Here is a 22,822-nt window from a genome sequence, read left to right on the forward strand (position 1 = left end):
AATACAAAATTCTGTTAGTTTTTGATCATAATTCACTCTAGCTATAGATGTGCTTAATGGTACTACCTATCTAATACATATACCTTTCCCGGTTAATAAATAATAATAAACGTACGAGTGCGTGTATAATATCGCATTAAGAGTGTAGGTAACTAGTAAAAGTTATACATAGAATAATTCCGTTAGTAGTTTGGTACGTCGTTTTTTCTCTGAACGTATATGTAAGTACGTATTTATAATATAAGGAACTATTATTATAGTTATAGTTTGAGATATTTTATGTTTTTAATTTTTCTAAAAGTTAAAATTTATTATTCATATGAATAATTTACAAAAGGTGGAAATACATTTGTAATTTGTAGTATTAGATTTTATAACATTTAAAGTTTGATAAATAATAATCATACATTCCTAAGGATTCTAGAATAATGTAAGATGTCAGAATGAAAAACCTTAGGGCATTGCAAGATTAGTATCTATAATAAAGTAGTGAATAGGCTATTTCACCTTCATGAGTAAGTATTATTCTAATTCACTTAAAAAAAATATACTGTCCTTATCAATACCGAGTAAACCTCTGAGATCAGAATCTTTAAAGCTTTAATTGTAACGTGATCTGTAAACCAATAATAATAATAATAAAAAGAAAATAATAATGGTAATGATATTAATTTAAATAAATCATTTTTTAGGTGCTATACTAATGTCTAATTTGTACCATTTTAAGTTACCTATAATTTTCTTCTGAATAATAATCAAAAAAATAAATAAATAGGTATATAATATTAAAATTTACTTTACATTTCAATTTATTTATTGTACTAAACAGTGGTGCACATTGTTCGTAGGATTTCCAATATTTTTGGTACCATGAAAACTAGTAGGGGATCCACTTCCAACATTGCCTTTTAATTTTATTCACTGACTTATAAATATATATTTAAACCAAAGGAAAAGCCCAGTGAAATATATGAGCCCTGAATAGTTGTTTTATTTACAAAAAATGTATACTAGTGGAAGTACCTATACAAATATTAATTAACACTCGCGATCAAAGAGATAAAAAATATAAACGTAGATAAAATGTAATTTTATATACAATCTCCAGTTTCTAACTAATTAATTATCAAACGTGTAAGCCTTTATAAAAATAAAATTTAATATCAATATGTGCAAGTGATCAAATCGTTAAAAATATTTGATGTCTCATATTTCATTACTCTTAAGTCTTAATCTTTATAGTCGAACCACCATTGGACGAATTGCTTTTATTTTAACATTAGGGTAATATGATAACTATATAATATAATGGGAGTTGTAACAAAATATATTTTAAAATAAAGCTTTTATGGTATATTATTTTATGTTATTAACACAATTCACATTTCAACCATAAAAAATATTGATGAAAATTCTCATATACCTACACATTTTATATTACTAATGTTATTTATGAAGTTATTAAAATAAATGTATATATATATTTTTTTTTATTAAAGAAATAACCCTCGGTATCTTGGCCATTGGGATAAGCATGATAAGATATATTTTTTTTTTTTTTTGAAAGGAAATTTATATTTATATTTTAATTTCTAGAAAAAATATTTGACTTACGAGGCGTAAAAATTAGAGATACTATATGTATGTTATCGATCGTGAAGTAGTATGAATTTGAATTACAAAATTGTCTTGTTTGTATTATAGTTTCAAATATTTGGACAAACAGGCAACGGAATTATATTATCAACAATGAATAACAACCATAAGAATTTCAAATAAAATATACTTAAGAAAATTCGTAGAAAAAATTCTTTTCACATATTGGATAATATGTTTGTATACAAATATTTGGAGTGTAGAATGATTTTTTAGTATAATGAAAATATTTCTATTTTCTCTCAACAGACGATTTGCCGGTACTCGAGTTGTATTGAAACTATTAATAAATAAAATATTTACAGGGAAAATAGATTTGAAAGTACCTACGTCATGATGTTTATCGAACATTTTTTTTTTCATACATTTTTTTTGTAGAAAACTATAGTAGTTTTTTTTTTAAAGTTAAAAACTACACGTCATTCTTACGTTTTTAACTGGCTAATATTTCTTTGACCGAAACAGGCTCAAATTAATAACACACAATACTACGCCACTCTTGTCGAGAATCGCTTTGATTACAATTATTTCAATAATTGCTTTACAACCTTGTTTAGAAATTATAACCGTAGGCTATCGAAACGAGCAAAAAATAGCGATTATTGTTAACTTGCGTACCGCTAGACTCATCATGATGATGAGGAGACATTAATAATCTCGTTCTCGTATACATCAGTATCTACCACCGTTGTGATGGGCTGTGGACAGTGTATCATAAACGAGCATACACTATACACTATACAGTACTCACAATGGTGTCCGGATTTTTTTTTAGTGTGAATCGGCAAAAGTTTGGCCGTTAATGGCTACGGAATTTCGTAAAAAAAAAAAAATACAAAATAATACGATGTACGATTATATATCATTATTGTATATAGTTTTCACGAGGAATTTGATGTATTTTGGCCTATTACCAGCCGCCGACCTACCGGACTTGAGGATACACACACACACACACTCAAATCCTTCATAGAATTTGACGTCTGTCACGAGCCCTGCACGGGGTAAAAGAATCTCGTGACTGTTGCCAAACGCGTGCGTTTCCGTCGCCGCAACCGTCTCCACGACGGGCCCTCACTTTCCCGCGCAACTTATGCGGTCTCGGACCTCGACCCAATGGAACACAGACGATTTGTCGTCGTCGTCGCCGTTTTCTTTCTGTTGCTGCTCAGCGATAATAATATAAAAACGATAATGGTAAATCGTGCGATCTCGATAGAGTCTTGGCGGGGTCGAAGTCGGGTTCGCGCAGCTGCAACGACGGCATCGACCGCGTATAAAAAGTATTAAGTGCCTCCTGTAAAACCACACTAAGGCATATCCGTCTAATTTATTACAACGTACCAGTGGTTCTTTGATCCCAAGCTGACGAAAACAATCAGCTCAGGTACAACACGAGCACGGTACACAGCAGAAACCGTTATATAATACATTTATATCAATATTATTAGGGCTCTGCATAGGTTAGGTTAGGTAACTAAATGCATTTAAAAAGTATACTTACTAAATACAAAATAATTTTCGATTCAAATAATAGTATGAAGTGTAAAAAAGCACCTATTTTAGAAAACATTACGGGGGGAGGGAATTTTACTCTTCGCTCAAGTACGACCTTCATCGCTGCCTTTATTGTTACTTTGTCTGTGCCATTTATGCGCGGTGATAGTGGTATTCATTCCGGACCGGAACTATTTGAGGCACAGCGTTATAAAATAATATGAGTTTTTTCCAAGTTCCATGTGCATTGGGTCATTTGCAGATCGAATGTGAAACAGAATGTATATAAGATATCAAAACAATTAATATTAATAATAAAAAGAGTTTACAATAAATTATATAGTACATGTTACGTTTGATGAAAGCAGCCACCCATTAATGACACTCTCGCAAAATAAAAACTTAAAACAATAAATAGTCGATCCAGGTTGACGACCTTTGCACAGTCGTTATGTCTCATAAAATAATATGTATAATATAATAAATAATAATATATATATATATATATATATATATATAATTTCACCCTCTTCCAAACTGTATGCGTACATCTCATATTGGTGACGACTATAAATAATAATTTTGGGTCGTTCGGTTTTAATTTTCACGCGCATCCGTGGTGCTTACAATTAGGTATATTCTCTGAGGGGAAAATCTATGTGAGTGGCCATTTATTTAAAACTTATCGACACTGTAATATCACATAAATACTTATGTTTGAATAGTTTTGATTGTTAAGTATCGCATATATTTTATTTATTTATTAAAATATTTTTGATAAAAACGACGAATTTAATTATAGAATTAATATAAGTTTATTCGAAAAAAATGCAGGTTTGTGTTTGAGTGTGTGAAAGGAAATGGTGTCCATTTGCGGCTTTGCCTCCTATTTGTTTACATCTTTATTCTACAGTGTACAATTGATGCAGAGCATTATACAGAACTAATCAGGACTTACATTTAGAATTGTTTTCAAATTGATTTTACGGTAACATACTAACATATTGGAACGTCTACTTCTACTAAGCAGATTGAGTAACGAGGTTGATAAGCTCATACTACAAAGTCGATAAGCTGTTATCGTAAAGTTATTTACGTCGTCAGAAATGCACACACTTTCTAAACTGAATTGAAACGCGTATTAATATTGTTTTTAGATTCGAGTAAACGCGCGCTATCAGAAAAAAGTTTTTTTTTTCTTCACGTATCCCGTAATCCATTGTCGCGATAGTTCTCTTATACAATGTTACATAATGTCGTGTTCATTGTTATAACTATCAGTTATTCGTTGTTTGAATAATGATATATTTTTTATATATCATCACGAGCCAACCGTGAACCGGAAAAGACGCGAAGGAACCTCTGTTGCGCCGGTTAACGAGCGGATAACAGCGAAATGATAGCGTGCAACTGCAGTGGCTTTAAAAATTCAGTATACAAACGTATACAACATTATACTTTTTACTATTATTTCTTTTTCTTTAGTGCCGTGCCAGTTGCACGGGATATGATCTTTTCCTTCCTCTCCGCCTCCTCCCCCAATCTATACGCCGCGTGGGCAGCAAACTGTTCTATTCTAGTCCCTAGATATTTGACGTCAAACTAATTGGCACCTTGCCCCGCACATATGACTCGACGTCATCGTTGTGACATAAAACCTGATTCAGTTGTGCAATGTTTTAGATTTACGCCGTGCAGGCCAAATGTGTATAGCTTATAACATCTATATACCCCGTTTGATAAGCCGTAAGACTAACTGGGACAATGGGTTGTTATTATTATTTTTTTTTTCGAACAAATTTTATGGCCATTGTGACAAAATGTATTATTATTTTTATATTGGCACTCGGCAGTATGACATTTTAATTTTTATGGCTAGTTATTATTATGATATTTTATAAAATTGCTTGACTCTTGACTGCTCCTGGTTATCGAAACTTAAAACAACAAATAAATAACTTTTGATCACATATTTTTTATAAATGTACCTAAACAAAAATAAAATGAATTTTATTGAAAAGGTAGTGTGTATTAATAAATATATTACTCGTATTTCCCTAATATTAATCTATATGAAGAGTTTTGTTTAAACCGGATTTTCTCGTTAGGAACTTAAATTATTATAAAATTATATCATACGGTTATTTTTAATTCTAGACACATTCGAAAACCAAGGTAGACTAGAAACATCTGTTGGAAACGATTCTGCTTCATCATTGGACGGAGCTAGAAGGGACGGAGGACCCAGCGACATACAACGACCTTTACGACTAGATATCATTCCACCACCATCGGCCTCGTCAGTCAAACACAGACGTTCCTCGCCAATGGTACTCCATCGGTATTAACATTGCACGTGTTTTGGTTATTAATTTATCATTTTTATCTAATTCCGCGTAGAACGGCAGTGAAGTATTTAGCTCGCCAATGACTGAAACATCAAAAGGTGCAGACGGGGTCCCGTTGTCCTCTTTGAGCGTACAACACGAAATGCAATTATTGCGTCAGCAACTAGACCAGCAAACGCATCAGACACAAGCTGCAGTAGCTCAAGTTCACATGCTCAGGGACCAGTTAGCAGCCGAAACGACCGCCAGAATGGAAGCTCAGGTACACAATATCAGTCACTTTATTAGTTGACCACAGCATAATGAAACGAAAAATAATGTTTTCACACCATAAATAGTTGTTCAATGTACGGTTGATAATATTTTGGCATTAGTTTCAAACGATCGTAATAAATTTTGCGAAATTTCTTAATTTTCTGATCTCATGCCAAAGTCAAAACACATTCTGTTTTATAATATAAACAACAATACCGAATTCGCGACGATATAAGCTAATATTATTTTAATACTAAATACAACTCATTAGGGAAAAAATATTATGTCGTAATTTCAGAAGTAGTATCTCGCATATTATTTAAATTATTTTATAACATGATGATTATTTATGTATTGATAGTATAATATTTTATTACTTGATACGCCTTTTTTATGGTATACGTGGGAATCATAGATTATTCATAAAATCTATAGATATTTATCTAGTGAATATAATAATATTTGTCTCATAGAGTCGTGTTATATAGTCAGTAGAGTTAAGAAGATTCGATAATTTGTAGTTCCGTACGGCGGTCTCGTCTCGTCTATTATAATAATAGTAATGCATTATTAGCGTGAACGACTGTGCTATAATTAACGCGACTAGACGTTGGCCAACGTGGTCGACCATACATCGCTTCAACGATGACACTACTTCTAATACTCCTACCAATAATAATAAAACACCATTTGTAACTTATTATTTGCGCGTGCGCTTTTTTTTTCACAGGCGAGGACACACCAGCTTTTGGTGCACAACAAAGAACTGTTGGATCACATCGCCTCTTTGGTGTCGTTGCTGCACGATCAGGAAAGGATCAGAAGTGAACTGCAACACCATTCGCTTCCACCGGTAAGTGCGCCGCCGCGATTGACGTCACAACACTTAGCCAATGTCTAGCCATGCATTATCGGCGCTATTAATTATTTGTTTTTGCAGTTGGACGCTACTAACACGTTTGGACGCGCGCGCGTATGATTTGTGTGGGTGTGTATAATGTAACAGAACGCGTGCATTCACGCGGCGCGTCTTTCGACTAACAGTATATTATTAAAATTATAGTAAATCGTGTAGTTTACCTACCTATATATTATTTTAAATAATAAACGATAACTGTCTGTTATGCGTCACAGATGTTTTGTTATTGTTGTTGTTGTTTTTTTGACACGGTTCAATGTTTTTTTATAACGCAGCTGATAACTACTACACGCCGTTTGCAGTACATAACCGTTTTTCCGATAAATTGACAAAATATATAATAAATACCTGCCCAGGATATCCTGGACGTCCGGTACGTTGAGTTTTGTATTTTAACACATTTTATTAATATAATAGTACTATAGTGTTTTGTTATTGTTGTTGTTGTAAATTAGTTAATCGTAGACTACCTATATTGTTATATTATCGTTAATATTGCACAGACGTGCGTCAAATTTCGTAATTATAATATATGAAGCGTAATTTTTGTTTTTGTTATTGGTGCGTACCTACAGCATCCAATGATGTGCGACATGCCGACGCCATCGTCGGCGCCGGCGTCCTACCTGCCGGAATTGCCGCCACCATCTCCCCGGCACAGGGCCCCGGCGTACCACATGCCCATGAACTTCGACTTCAACTTTAATCAACCTGCGCCGACGGCCGACCAACAGTTTCAGTCGCAGCTGCTGCAGCGGCTCCAGTCTCTGACTGGCACGATAGCGGCGAACAACGCGGCCGCTGTGGGACCGTACCAACAACAGCGACCCGCGGCGTACCAACCGCACCTGTACGCCCCGCCCGCTCACCAGCAGCAGCCGTCCACGTCGCCGACGCTCATCAACTGCAGACCGTCGCCGCAGCCGTCGTTCTCGGCGTCACCGGTGGCCGGCCGGTCCACGTCCGGCGTCGACTGTTGCGGTACTACGAACGACGGAATTATCAAACCGTTGTCCGACGACCGGCAGGTGACGGTGGTTGTGGACGACCGGACCGCCGGCGAACCTTCACCGCCGTCGCCGCATCACCCGGAACCACCGGAACTGACGGTGCTGTCGCCGCCGCCGCCCGGCAGGTTGCAAAAGTCGTTACTGAAGGTGTCGTCGTCGTCGAGCGGTGGCGCCGGCAGAGCGGTCGGCAAAAAGAACGCGACCGTGGTCGGCAACGGTCCGATAACGAGGTCGACCAGCGAAAAGGTGCCCAACAAGAGCAACCTGATGAGCCAAGTGCAGAGGACTACCTGGGCGCGGCACACTACGAAATAGATCCGTCTGGGAAATCCGAGCACGTTGTAAATGTGTTATCGTTCATCCGCCGAGTGCAATAAAAAATGTATTATAATAATAATATATAAGTGTGCATACATATCCATCCTTACGTACAACCATACAATATTGAGCCATATTGAGTGTAGGTCGGATTTACACTCGATTGCCACAATGTTTTCACATTTACTATCGATCACGTAAGAAGTTGGGTATATGTACATGTATATAATATAATATGTAGTATGTTTATGTATATACTATGTATGTATGTTTACATATAATATGTATATATGAACGGAATATCGGCACGGTCGATTCTCGCGGGACAGTATATTATAATATATAATACATTAATAATATTATAAATATTATGATGACCGTGAGACTTCAAACGCAAAATTATAATATAATATTTATTCGGTCGCGAAAACGTTTTGTAGTGTCATCGAAGATATCATATTATTATTATTATTATTTTTATTCCGATGAAACCGATATTGCGTTTTTGTTATGTATCATAATAATATATTATCATTACTATTTTTCGTTATGCCTACCGCATTCGTGACTGTTGAATTTTTATAATATAAAATAAAATAAAAAATATTTTGATACAAAAATGAATTATCAATTATTTGATTTAATTATTATGTTGTGTTGATATGATATTATTTTATTTTACTATAAACCTACCATATTATACGACGGAACGTCTGGGTTCTGATCAGTGTATATTTCCATACGTTTTTTTTTTTTAAAGTCGATCGGTATTTAATGTTGTATAGTATTACCTATGCTATGAAAAACGCATGGTACATTTACTTTGGTCTTACATATAGCATACGAAATTGAAAATGACGCTTGGAATGCTGATTACACCAAACTTGTAGCTATAATATATGATGTTTTCCAGAATACTCGACGTTTATAACTTATGAGCTTCAACAAATGTTTTGTTCATCAGTTGACAGTATTCGAGGCTTTATAATGTTATTAGTATAATATGTGTCGTCAACGTTTGTACAAACTATTATCAAATAAAGTAATATACGCACTCTACGACAGACTGACTATTTTATTAGTGTTTTAATCTTAATAAAATTGTATTGTTGTCATTATGTTAAGCCATGTATATAATTATGAATATGAAATGAAAAGTACATTATTTTTAAATATAATGAATATTTGTACTGTTGTATTTTTTTTATTTAAGTACCCGAAACATGAAGGGTTCATATTATTTGCCTATAGTTTTTGAATTTCAATTGTACCTTATACCATTATTGTTAAATGGTAACATCCACCTACTTAGGTATTTGTTTGACTGCAGACGGCATTCCAGTTATCTACTTTTTTAATTTGATAATATTTATTTAACTTGAGGTAAGCCCATAAATATAAATAGAGTGATGTGTGTGTGTGTGTGTTTTATTTAAACAAAAATCAATACCGAATTTCCAAACCTAATATTCTCGGTCTTAACTGCAGTATAGGTAAAAGTTTATTTAATTAGATACCGCTCTTTCCATAAGCGCACATAAACACACAATTTATTTCCCCATTACCGTTGTCTCATTAAACAGCCATACCATATAATATCGATGTTGAAGCCATTTATTGGCATTATATGGTTTCTATACGTTTTAGTCGTGAGAATTCAAATGATTGAAAAATTTCGAAACATTCGTATTCTTGTTTTTATTTAATTTACGCAAAGTTTTTTTCATTCAAATATATCTTGAATTATCGCGTACAAAATTAAAAAATGCTTTTTGTAACATCCTGCAGCAAGAAAGCCCGAGTATAGGCACAAATCATACGCTACGTCCATTTATCGCGATTTAAATCCTAAAACGGCGTTGTTTTCTTATAATATAAAATCATATAATTGAAGTATATTGCCTAATAATTTATTTATTTGGTTTTATTTTTGTTTCTCTCTTATAGTTGAGTCCTGGTTCCAAATTGTCTCGATGGTTCGAGCTGCAACCCGATTCGGATGCGTTACCCTTGTTCAGACCTGAGAGCGGGTTCGTGGACTACCCGCTAGACGACTACCAGTCCACCGACAGCCTGTTGCAAAAGAATAAGCCAAAAAGGAGGTCTAACCTCAGCTTAAAACTCCGGAGAGTTACCACATTTTGACAGTTGAGCTCTCGATTTGATTTAGATGTTTAACGATCGTTCATCTAAACATCGAGACAGCCAATTCCACGAAAGCGCTGGAGTGCAGACCATCTATGTTCGGAATCCGTAACGTGATGTCAATTCCCTTGATTCTTGTTTATGTAAACTTAAAATTCTTTCCCTAAAAGAAAACAGCTCATGACATTCACTAGTCATATTTATTTTTCCCAACGAAAGGGGTTTTGAATTCCTATCACTCCTTTAGGAAGTATTCAATTTCAGACGATAATTTTAAAAATCTAAGGATGATTGCTACTATATTGTAATACTGTGTAATATATTGTAATTGACTACTTGTTGTTATCCGGGCTAATCGTACATGACATACCTATATGACGGTTAATACTATATTATATAATTTTTATTCTGTTTAACGTATTATTATTATTTTTTTGTCTTATAAGTTTTATATTGTTTTTACTCTTAACTATTTAACTTTAAATAATATATCGTTCTATTTTAATCAAGACGCGATCGAACAATTAATATTAATTAACAATTGTTAATTAATATATAGTTGGAATTAGTGTCGCGGAGAGCAGGTTGCTTTACTGTTGTTTTCACAATAATGGAAAACAAACATTTGTAGAGCACCAAGCTTAAAAGTTAAACTTGTAAATCGTGTTGATTTATAATATAATATACACATGTATAAGAAAAAATAAGTGTATTATAATTGTGAAAAATTAGATAACAAATAAACAACATAAGTTATTATACTTAAAAACATTTATTATAATTATGTTTCGTTATTACTATTTATTTATATGTAAATGAAGAATTTTCGTAAATTTATACTTTTGTGAAAAATGCATTTTTACTTCGATATCATTTATTAGTTTAAATCTAATTGATGATGTAATTATTTTCATTCTGTTTTTTGTTGTATGCTAATTGCTAGAATTATTTTAAAGCCATTACAATAATGTTTATAAAATTAATATGTAAGTTTATACATTCAAGTACAAAAAAAAATAATTAACTACCATTAAATAATAATTAGGTCAAGGATTCCGTTCACTTTGTCCGGACTTATATGCTCAATTTCTAAAGGAAACTTGATCACTTGTGTCATAATCAACGTCCCTATATGATATATCTTTAAACATTCACAAATACTTAATTTGTTTTTACTGGACCTCTTGTCTAATATGAGAAATGCCTTTAATAAATAATTGTTATTCCATTGCTATTTAAATGTTGCTATTAAAAATAAAATTTTACTTATGTACCAGTACCATATATATATATATATATATGTACCAGTACCATATATATATATATATATATATATATATATTATATATCATTAAGCATTTGTCAAAGAAACTGGAATAAGTTGGGACGGATAATAACATAAATGTTTACTGTTGGGTATCCCCTGCTGTGATAGTATAAGAAAATGTAAGCTTTATTTTTGAAAGAAGAATAACAACATACGGGACATTTTTTATTTGTCCAGATGAATATTATTTCAGTTTTCTTTCTTCAAACAAAACAATTCGTAACAATTTTTCAGTGTATAGTATATAGTAAATACTAAATAGTATATATATATATATATATTATGCTCCAATGCTTAGTATCAATATTTTCAGAAAAGTTATTTTTCCTTCGTGCAACTTATTGACGGTTGTCTAGTAAATGTTTACGTTCTTAAAATTTTTTTATTGGCTGCGAAGACATATTTTAAGAAATATATAATACGACTTACAAGAAATATAAACGCTGAATGTAATTTTAAATGTATCTAAAAATACTATTGATAGCCTCAGATTTATATTTTATGAAAAATGTACTTGATTTTGCTATACGTAAGCATCAGTTAGTTTTTAGGTTTAAAGATACATACAGACAAATGTTTTATGTAATAAAATAAAATGAATGTCTATTATAATATTATCATCTGTTTAATACTATTATTAGTACCTATCTGTACTATAATTTTTATTTTGCTTGTCACTTATTTAGCTATTATATTAACATATTTTATGCATTTTCGCGAAAAACAAAAAATATAAGTATATTTTAATTTGACCCTTAAGTATTAAATGTTTTGTATGTAAGTTAACATTTTACTTTACATCCTTACGTAATTTGAATACAGAAAACTCTGTTATGATAAAATCAAAATTTATTTTTGAAGTCAATGTATTTTCCATCAATAAAAGGGAAAGTGAACTAATTGTTTTCTATCATTTTTTTATTTTTACCATGTTAATTTACCAACTTACTGAAATACCTTTCTGCTTCTGATACAGTAATTGTCACTCACCGATTAATACCTACTAAATAAACGAAGACTCTAATATATTTTTCAAATAAAAATAAAATTCTCAAAATATAACTATACAATATATTCTCGTGTGAATGGAATTAAATTATTTTAAGTGGTAGCATTATAATATTTTTATGAAACAAATGAAGAATATAATTCTGTTTTTAAATGTTACATTTTATAACATCTATCTAGTAATTTTTAAATTAATCTCAATTTTTAATTTGGTTGTTAATCACTTTATACAGTAGGTACATTATTATAGTTATTTTATTTGTTGATAGGACTTAATTTGTTATTACCAATCATTGATAGCGTTGACGCTCTTTTCACGCTCAAGTTCTAAGAATTAGATTGCTATTCTGACCAGATTTTTCAAGAGTTAAAACTCTATACTTTTTTTTTTTACGTGATATTCAAACATTTTAATCGGTACTCTTATTTTTTAATTTTCTATAATATGGGTAGGTATTAAAAATTTAAAAGGAAAAAAAAATATTGTGTAAATAAAAGTTTTACTGTTAGTTGGTTCAATTTAAGATTAGTGAATTTTCATATTTATTTTGTGAATACAAAGATTGTGAATTTTTATTAGAACTTACCTATAATGTATATAATGTATAGATTTAAGGATTCCCCCCCCCCCCGGGGGGTAACATTTAACCATGGGAACATACCGATTTTGTCCATTTAATCAACACGTATACATTTTGATAAAAGATATACACTCTATTTATTTATTCTCCTTGGTACCTAGTATAAATAAAAATAACGGAGTGAATTCAATGAAACTGTTACATACCGGTTCCCAATAGACAAGAGAGTACTAAACGTTTCATACAAGTCATTTTTAATAAAAACATTTTATGGAGAAAATCTTAAAAATGTCCACAAAATATGTCAATGTAACGTAATAATCTATTTATATTTTTTTTACGTGTTAATACTAGAAAACATACTAATTGAAACTACAAAATATAGTCTTTTGTTGACTATACATACACGTCCCATTCATTGCGACATTGAGGTAAGTACAAATTGGTCCTATAATAAAAGATACAACTCTTCCTTAAAATTGTCATAGTCGTACATAGATTGTACCTATATAAATAAACAAGGCATTTTTTTCTATTGAAATAGGATGATATATTAAAATGATTTATTCAAAACAAGATAAAGTATTTTTGAAATTAAATAGTTTTTGTAATGTAAAATATTTGGGTCTCAGTTTACCACTCTCGAGAAATTTATTCTCCTTGCTCTCTCCTACCCACGTATCTACGGGAGCGTTATCTGTTTGTACAATATTCGGTTTTGCTTGTATAAAATACAAATGTTTTATGGAAATTGTGGTTTTTTTGCGTCATTTTTTATACACTCGTTTAACGAAATTTGATAGGTATTAGGTAACTATTATATGTATATAATTTGCATTTGACATTTATTTATTGTATTTTGTTTAATTGTTTTTTTTATGCCATAAATTAACTATCGTTACGAATTTTTATGAACATCAAATATATTTTGACTATATTAAAATTAAAATATAACATATACCTATATATATATTAACTGATCAAAAATAATAGGTAGCATTTTAATCCTATACCTTTAATTACATTTATTGTAACGTGAACAATCATTTATTTTCATGTACCTAAAAAACAGTTGAATATCATTTCTTGTTTTAAATATAACAAAACTATTATGTGTTCTGTAGGGCCATTGGTCTTCAAATTCGGAGATTTTCACATGAAAGCTCTAAAATAGTAACATATTAGCTTATATAATTTTATATTTTTCTTTGTTCTTTTTCCTTTGAAACATTGCACATAATATCAAAAATAATTATATCGTAATATTGTAAAATGTATTATAAATTGTACCATGATGTAGAAGAAATATTTAAATATGTAAGCTAATAACCTTATTGTTGAGGCTTTAAAGTAATAATAAAAAAAAAAATAATAATAAAAATAATATTAGCTTATCGCCAACAACAATTATTTAGCTCTGTCAAATATCGGTATTTCAGGTTTTGCGAGGGCGTGGGTTTTTCTCAAAAGTTAATATTGTCTTAACGTTTGTTCGTGTATACACAAACAAATAACAATAGAATTGTACAACCAATATTGAATAAAAAAAAATACTCAGTGTTATAAAACCACGATGCGTCATAAAATCATTTACTCGTAGAATTGGTAATAAAATAATGACGTTTGAAAAGTGATATATACATACTTTAGTATACGACATTATAATAAACATTATCTATGGATGATTACGTCACAACGGGGCAAACAATCTGTCGAAGAAGGATATAATTATATTGATATAGCCATTTAGTCTTTCAATTTTACAGATCAAACCGATATTGCAATAATAATAATATTTTTATGACGTCGGAATATCGACATCAGCACTCGTATCGCACAATATAATACTCGTATATGCAGGATTGTTGTATACCTCGCAAGTTATTGAGGTGTGAAAAAAGCACGCGACCATCATGCTTACCTTAGCTGTATTAGTCATAACCGTTGGTGAGTCTATAATTTATTTTTTATGTATATAACATACACAAAAATACACATAATATACACATACAAACGTTTTAGCGTAATTAAACGTCGGAGGCAGTTCCGACACACTGTTGGGTGAAATATTTCGGTTTTTTTGTCCAACCCCAAGTGGTTGACGTATTTCTATGTGGATATTTTTTTATTATTATTTTTTAATAATTTTAATTAACTTAAGTACCCCATATTAAACAGCGAGGTCAATGTGTTTGCACGACGATGACGATAATCTATGTAAGTGTATAATATCCTAACCCAGTGGGGTTTAATCAAAATAGCATAATAGGCACACTCGCGGTGAGACGCGTACACGTCTCGCACGTCGTTATATTATATTGTTATTGTATTAACATCATCATCATCATCATCATCATCATCATCATCATCATAATTCAAATATATACTATATTGCATACGTCGTAATGGACTTTCACCAAGTATCGGAGAAACAGACGCGCAGACGCAGCAGGACGGTCAGCTGGGACCATTCGGTCAGAGCGGATGGTGAGCCGTCGTTGACTTGCAAGACTTTGCAGACGACCAACAAGGTTGTTCTATCTCCGCAGGTACGTCGTCGTTTTAATCGGAAGCAACAAATTTCGTGCTGTCACTTGTTATAGTATAATTATAATCAGCGATGTACGCAAATAGCATAGGCGGTCCTACGGGTGCAGCCACTGCAGCCTGTGCTGCACCTGACATTTCATTCGCCATCCAGGTTTTTTTTTTATCAGTTGAGATAATAATATTAATTTATTAAAATTTATAATTATTCATAACTGTTTATAAAAATAAATAAGATTTAAAATTCCAAGTAGAAAAATGGAATAAAATGTTTATTTGTGTGTGTGTAAGTATGTATTTATATGTGTGGTAATGATATTGGGAATTTGAGATATACGTACATAACTATGACTACTATGAGTATACTATAATTTAATGTGCTGCACCTGATTTAAATTCCTGGGACCGCCTATTGCAAATAGTCGTTTTATGTGACGGTATCGGTACCTGACAAACAGAATATTAAACTACCAATTACAATCTATTCAAAGTGAAACACATTTTAGGTGATGGATTTATAGCAACATTAAATCTTTTTAATTTCACGGTTTTTATTTTTCTTCACAATATTTAATGGCTCCCAAATTATTGGCGACTTTTTAATCAACGGTAACTGTCGACGGATACAATTCGGAGTTTCAGACGATAAATAATAATACTAATAATGACATTAGTGTTATAGAAATTCAACTTTAAATTTCCACAACCGCTTTAATGAATACAAATAATTTTTATTATTTAATTAAAATCAATTTTGGTTTGTAGTTATTTTACGTGGCTCACTTTGCAACTACCGCAGTGGAATCCGCGACGCATAGATTGAATACCACCGGTATAATGTAATAAATAAACACAACTTACGGTCATTATAAAGAATTAACATTTTACTTTTCATGAATAATTTGTAAATTTTTAACCAAATTACTATACCAAATACTAGTTTTATGTTTTATATTTTGTCAAGGTTAAGTTGAATTGAAAAAAAAATCATTAATTAACTGATCGTAATAATATTAATTATTTAAATAATTTGAATGAGGGGTTTTAATTAGGACAATGGTTCTATGAAATTCGCTTTCAATTAAAGTCTTGAATTAACTAGAAATTAATCATCATTGTTTATTTAAACAACTGGTGTACATGATCGTAATGGCGTTTAATGTTATAAAACTCAATAAAATAAGTTTTTCAATAAAAGTTGAGTTTCAAATTCAATGTTCAGATTTCGGTTTGTAAAGCGAGAACAATTCAAGAAAAGTAAACGTAGTTTTCAAGTATTATTTAAGTATCTAATATATTGAAAAAAAAATATATTAAAGTTTATACTGAGTTATGTACTAATATAGATTATAAATAATCATATGAAATTGAATGAACTATTTAGATTTATATTATTATAAGTTATGAGTCATAACTTATGACATTCTATGAAAGATTATTTCTTCTTATTCATCGTGTTTTGAATCATATTATTATTTTAATTGGCATTTGTTGTTTGCAAATCATCATCCGGGTAAAAAATTTGGTTGGTCGTTTGCACATTTGAAACACAATATTTAAATTTAATACGGTAGTGAGTATACGTTTTAGTAAGATAACATGAACATGATTAATATTTAATATATACCACTAACATATACCTATGTTATTGTTATACAAATACGAGTACCTATTTTTTTCAGTTTCAAAAAGATGTAAGTTTAAGAGTAATTATTTTTACGAATTGCAATCTAGTCAACTAATATAATAAGAAAATAACATATATTTTGAATAATTTTTTAACCAAAAATGTTGTGAAAAATGGCTAATTGACTAATTTTACCAAATTTTGTTCAATCACATTTCTTTTAAACATCACAATTTTTATTTATTTTTTTTTTAACAATATATTTATGCACAAACAGTCTATAAATAAATATCATTCTTCACAATAATAAACGTAAACATTTTTCACTCGTATTTAAATATTACCTATCGTCGAGTAGTCAAATATTATAGTTACCTGCAATTGCGCTTAGGAGAACTTGTGAGAAGGCACATCTAATATTTATCTCCTTATTGTGTTGAGTTTTTAAGTATAACTTTTTGTTTAGATGCTAAATATAAATTTAAGTTTTCTTAGTCTTAATTTGATTTACTCTTAACTAGTGTTGAGGATTTAAATTGCATTATTAAAAAAAAAAAAAAAAAATGGTGTAAAAGAAAGTATTGTGTCTCATCTTTAACAGTGCAGGTTAAAATATACAAGTTATCTAATTTTAACAGAAAAATGGATACCGCTTCTTTTATCCTTCGTCTTTTTTAAATGCAAGTGCAGTGGGTTAGATATTAAAGATACTATTTTGTTTATCCCTATCTATAATATAATAATCTCTACATATACACCCTACCTGCATTACCTATATGAGTATTGTGACCACTTTTTTATTCGCGATTTGGTCTATCCTCAAAAACTTCCTTTCTTAAATACTCGCTATTGTATCGTCTTAATTTTCTTTAAGTTGTTTTTCATGTTATGCATAACACTTACTTCCGTTAGTAGTGTTGATACATATATATGGTCAACGATTTCAAATTTTTAAGCCACTATCCTTTAATATGCTAAATGGCGCCTTTTTTCATTCGCATAAAAAAACGCCACCGACTATCGTGTTCGTAATATACTTATCTCGAGCCGATCAATCGAGTATATAATATAAACACATTAGCTTCACTTAGTGACATTACACGCATTATATTATTATATTATACGACACACACACTCACACGCGTATACAAATTGAACTTGGTAATAATACGAAAAGGTTCGCTCAAGTAGTGGCGCCGTTAATCAAAGTGGGAACGACCGACGTCCGGTGACCGGAATCGTGGTTGAACTTTCCAATGACCCGGCGCATCATGTCCCCGATGCCACCAAAAGATCTGACATTTTTCGTGTCGGCTGGTTGCGGAGATGTAGCCGCTTTTTCCGCGAGTAGTCTTCTCCCGTCCTGCAGGTCGACGATATTTTGTTTTGACGATTGTTTTGTCACCGCTGACCGTACGAACGATTCGAATTGGTCCACGGCCTTCAGCACGTCAGCTCGGGCGTCTGACGCGTGACGTCTGGCGGGTGAGACGGCAACCGCGGGAACCGGTGAAACAGGAACCGCTGATGAAACGGGAACCGCTGGTGAAACGGAAACTGCAGGTGAAACGGGAACCGCGCGCGTTTCGACGACGACGAGCGCCGTGATCGCGATCGTCGCCGTGAAAAAACGCATTGCTGGCACGTTGCTGGCATGTTCGCGACGAACATCGCACAGGTGATGCGTTTTGCGTACGATGCACATCGCGGTGTACGCAGAAAGACAGACGATTGCGACCAATCGCCGTCTATAGTGACGTATATAACGGTACGTACCTTGTGTAGTTGTTGTGTGACGTACCTCTATGAAATAGCTCTTGCGACAATGTCTGTACGAGTCTTACGAGTCAAATGTGACGAGGAGAAAAGAGTTGCTAGGCGATTGAAATCGAATAAAATCATCCTAGGGAGTTCGTGTTATGTTGTGTATCTAGTGGCTAGTTTTTTTTTTTTTTTTTTTAAATAAATTATTACACAAATTAAAACTGCAATTATTATTTAGTATATTATTATGGTTCGATTGAGAGGAAGTACCTATATTAATAATAGGTTATCCTCCTACGCTCGTTTAGAATGGAACAGAGTTGACAAGTTTCAATTAGAATCATCGCAGGAATTGAAACGAATTTAATCCCAACGTTATCGTAATAGTTCGCGGAATGGCGCCTTTGTTTACGTTAAAAGCGTCTTATGTCTAAGATATTGTCATATAATTTTTCTCCTGATTGCAGTAGATTCACTTCAGACAGTTTAAGAATGCGTGACATAATAATATTATATACCTTTATGGCGTTATAATTATAGGGTTGGATAGAATTTTGTATTTAAACTATAATATTGCTTAATGAATAATGATTGAATTCCGTTTATTGGATATATTGGGACATTTTAGTCAAATTGGTGCTAAAATAAGTTTTTTTTTAAATTTTTTAATACGGAACAGCATATACATACATAAATGTGTCGATCGATAATAATAACCAGCTAACGTTGAATACTTGAATGTTTATGATGAAATGTTAATTATATAATGGCATTGTGTATTACAATATATTATATAGCTGGAAGGTTATAGTTTTCGATTTAGTGACGTGTTAGAGAATTTATAAAGGATCTGGAAGGATTTGACATGAAAAAGATAAAACTATTAGGGAAGCCGATCAGACCTCCATTCAGCCCACCCAGATCTCCCCCGTTAAAATATACACACCACGCCGGAACCACAACGTTGACTTGCATATAATACATATTATTATTATATTATGCACACCGGTTGTTATATAATATTATACTACCTACTTAGTAAAATTTTCATTTTACGGGTATTCACTAACGAGACTTCATAACCGTAGAGTCGTTTTTATTATCCGTTGTGTCCGGTATTTTAGTAGCTTAGGTATACTGATTGTATATTGTCTAATAAAAAGAAAGTAGGTATATTAATTAAAAAAATTAGATATAATTTATAGTCTATAATATTGATTATGGAGTATAATTTTATGTTTATGTAATATTAAATTCTGAGTGGAGCCACGAAAGAATTTATTTAACAATGGCGAGTGTTTAAAAAAGAAAATGTTGTATCTGTTTAAACGATAAAACGATAATTCGTCAAAATAATAATTTGATTTTCAACAGGAAAGTAGATCAAATTAGTGATTTTTAGAGTAAAATATTTAAATAAATAAAAAAAAGTCAACGTTAGATCACAGTAATTTTTTTTGAACGTTTGAAGATTCAATTTTGATAAAATTCGTCAAAATCAGGAAAATTTGCAAATTAATTCGAGTTAGACATTTATAAAATTTTTCTTTTTATATCTAAGATTTTAAAATGTTTTGTGATCTTTAAATTAGTGTACAGTTAATTTGCCATAATTGAATGATATTAAAGTTTGTTGACTTTGAATTAATGAAACGTGTTAACATTAATAATATTTTGCTCAATCAAAATAATAATATGGAAATATTCATTAGTTGTGAAAATAAATATTTAGAAAAAAAACTTTTTGTAAAATGAAATAATAATTTATTTCATAATAAAATAATAAATAAGGCAGCATGGTAAAAATGTAAATTTTACAATTTTACTGAGTAATAGAATAAAATACAAATACAAAAGCATATAATATTATACATAAATGAAATGTTATTATAATTTGATTACATTTTGTACAGGTGTCGCCGTGCGCTATGACCTTGTTTTCGTTACCACGATGGATTCTGATTTATCATATAATTTTTCTGAAACGTCGTTTTAGATTTGTTATAAAGTTATTATTGACACATAGGTATTATGTAGTTACAATATTCTTGTGCACTTTATCGATAGTCACGTGCCAATTTCCCGTCACGTATAAAACCGACAGTCATTGTGGTAGCAATTTTTTATGGAAATTTTTATTATTTCCACGTTTTTTCTTTTGACTTGACATTTTAGGTGGTAAATATTTTTTGTATTTCCATGCCTTCATGAAATGTATTTAGTTTAATTATCATAATTTATATAGTTACGAAATATTACCAGGTTTTTATTTTTTTTAAGAAAAACATTTGAAATCGAGTAAAACAATAGTTTCCTGATTATACACGATTTCTACAGACAAAAGTGTATATTTTTTATAGAATACGTCACATCCAACTTTCTCACGTCATGTTTAGTTTTATAAAAAAAACTATCCTCGCTATGTCTACAATAAAATAAAACTTTTTTATGCCCTCCAGGAGCCATACTCAGATAAAAAAAAAACATTACAGATAATTATTTGAAATATAAACATGATCTTGTCTTTTAATTTTAATGTTATAACAAAATATGTATTCGACATGAAGATTTATAATATGAACACATATAAAATATTGTATAGAAATATTTTACTCAGTGGTATATATTAAGATTACCTGATGACGAACACTTCTCGTCTAACATGATAAATAAATTATGTAGTTGGCATATATGCTATTAAAATGCCTATACGATACGCCCGCTTACTGTTATGGTATACTTCCAATTTTTAATGTGGATAGGTACATATTATAATAAATTGGTATTAGACTGTCTATATAGTTTTTATGATTTAAGACGCATAAGAATTGTTTTGTAGTCGCACTCAGATTCACGGAATTAAAAAGTAAAACTCATTAGTATAGTCACTGCAGTATAATAATTGGATCGGTTGTGGATACTGGATATCTACACAACAAACAGAAATTTAAGAATCTATTCAAATTTATTTAAATCTATCTCGCCGTAATTTGCTATCGCTATTTAATTGTACATAATTTTTTTATAATAAATAATATATGGTTTTCAAATTCCGAGTGTCGGTTATAAATTCATTAATTGGTTGTGTGATTCATTTTACAATTATTCGTTTCATGTAACTCATCTTGATATATAATACACGGATTGCCAATTAGTAAATATGAATCAAATATTTTATATCATCACTTTCTTTACAAAAACACAAAATGCCGACGTATCACCTATGATGTTTATATTCATTAATTTATTTTGAATAAACATTTCAAATAAAGCGTTTAATGTGTAAAATGATATACAACATTAAACTTTTGTAACTATTTCCATTGTTTATAATAAATGTAGGGATTACTAATATTATTTTATCGTCACATAAGTAAATTGTTATTAATATTTGGTGTTGTGTTATACATAATATAACAAAAACATTATTAATATTAAAACTTTTAACTTGGTTAAGTAAACATGTATGTAACGAGTAACAATATTAAGTATTAAGTCGGTATGGTTTTAGCAGATGTAGCAAAATATAAACTAGGTTAAGTGATAATACATAATATTGTATAAGTGATTGGATTAGAAAGACGTTGGTCCTTCAGTGGTGATCCCATGATGCAGTCACTGCCACATTATTGGGCCAAACAGTAAATAAAGTGTCACTTTCTAATTATTATGCGTGTTTAAATATTGCTCATATAGGAAGCTGAATTATAGTCAGAGTGTGGTTATCGTGTGACTATGTTTCCACTAGACATCTGTGTACAATAAAGAACTTATTATAATATTATAGGTTTATTTATTTGTGTATATTTGAAGTTAACCG

At 31.1% G+C, this 22,822-nt stretch overlaps 2 protein-coding genes across 5 annotated transcripts in view; both read left to right on the plus strand.

Annotated features, from left to right (window-relative positions):
- Nucleotides 1-8,623, plus strand: part of LOC107166518 (carboxyl-terminal PDZ ligand of neuronal nitric oxide synthase protein) — a 52,918-nt gene extending 44,295 nt beyond the window's left edge. For all 3 annotated transcript variants that reach the window (XM_015515215.2, XM_015515217.2, XM_015515216.2), the window contains 4 exons: nt 5,311-5,483; nt 5,554-5,763; nt 6,487-6,609; nt 7,251-8,623. In XM_015515215.2, coding sequence (XP_015370701.2) covers nt 5,311-5,483; nt 5,554-5,763; nt 6,487-6,609; nt 7,251-8,000 — 1,256 coding nt within the window. In that variant the 3' untranslated portion in view covers nt 8,001-8,623. The remainder of the gene's footprint in view (nt 1-5,310; nt 5,484-5,553; nt 5,764-6,486; nt 6,610-7,250) is intronic.
- A 6,731-nt stretch (nt 8,624-15,354) lies between these two features.
- Tmc (Transmembrane channel-like) overlaps nt 15,355-22,822 on the plus strand; it is a 77,583-nt gene continuing 70,115 nt past the window's right edge. For both annotated transcript variants that reach the window (XM_089225004.1, XM_089225002.1), the window contains exon 1: nt 15,355-15,613. In XM_089225004.1, the coding sequence (XP_089081130.1) occupies nt 15,470-15,613 (144 nt within the window). In that variant the 5' untranslated portion in view covers nt 15,355-15,469. The remainder of the gene's footprint in view (nt 15,614-22,822) is intronic.

The sequence above is a fragment of the Diuraphis noxia genome, unplaced genomic scaffold (assembly GCF_037042655.1).
Source record: "Diuraphis noxia isolate RWA-SAM2 unplaced genomic scaffold, SU_Dnox_SAM2 contig0003, whole genome shotgun sequence".
In the NCBI taxonomy this organism is placed as follows: domain Eukaryota; kingdom Metazoa; phylum Arthropoda; class Insecta; order Hemiptera; family Aphididae; genus Diuraphis; species Diuraphis noxia.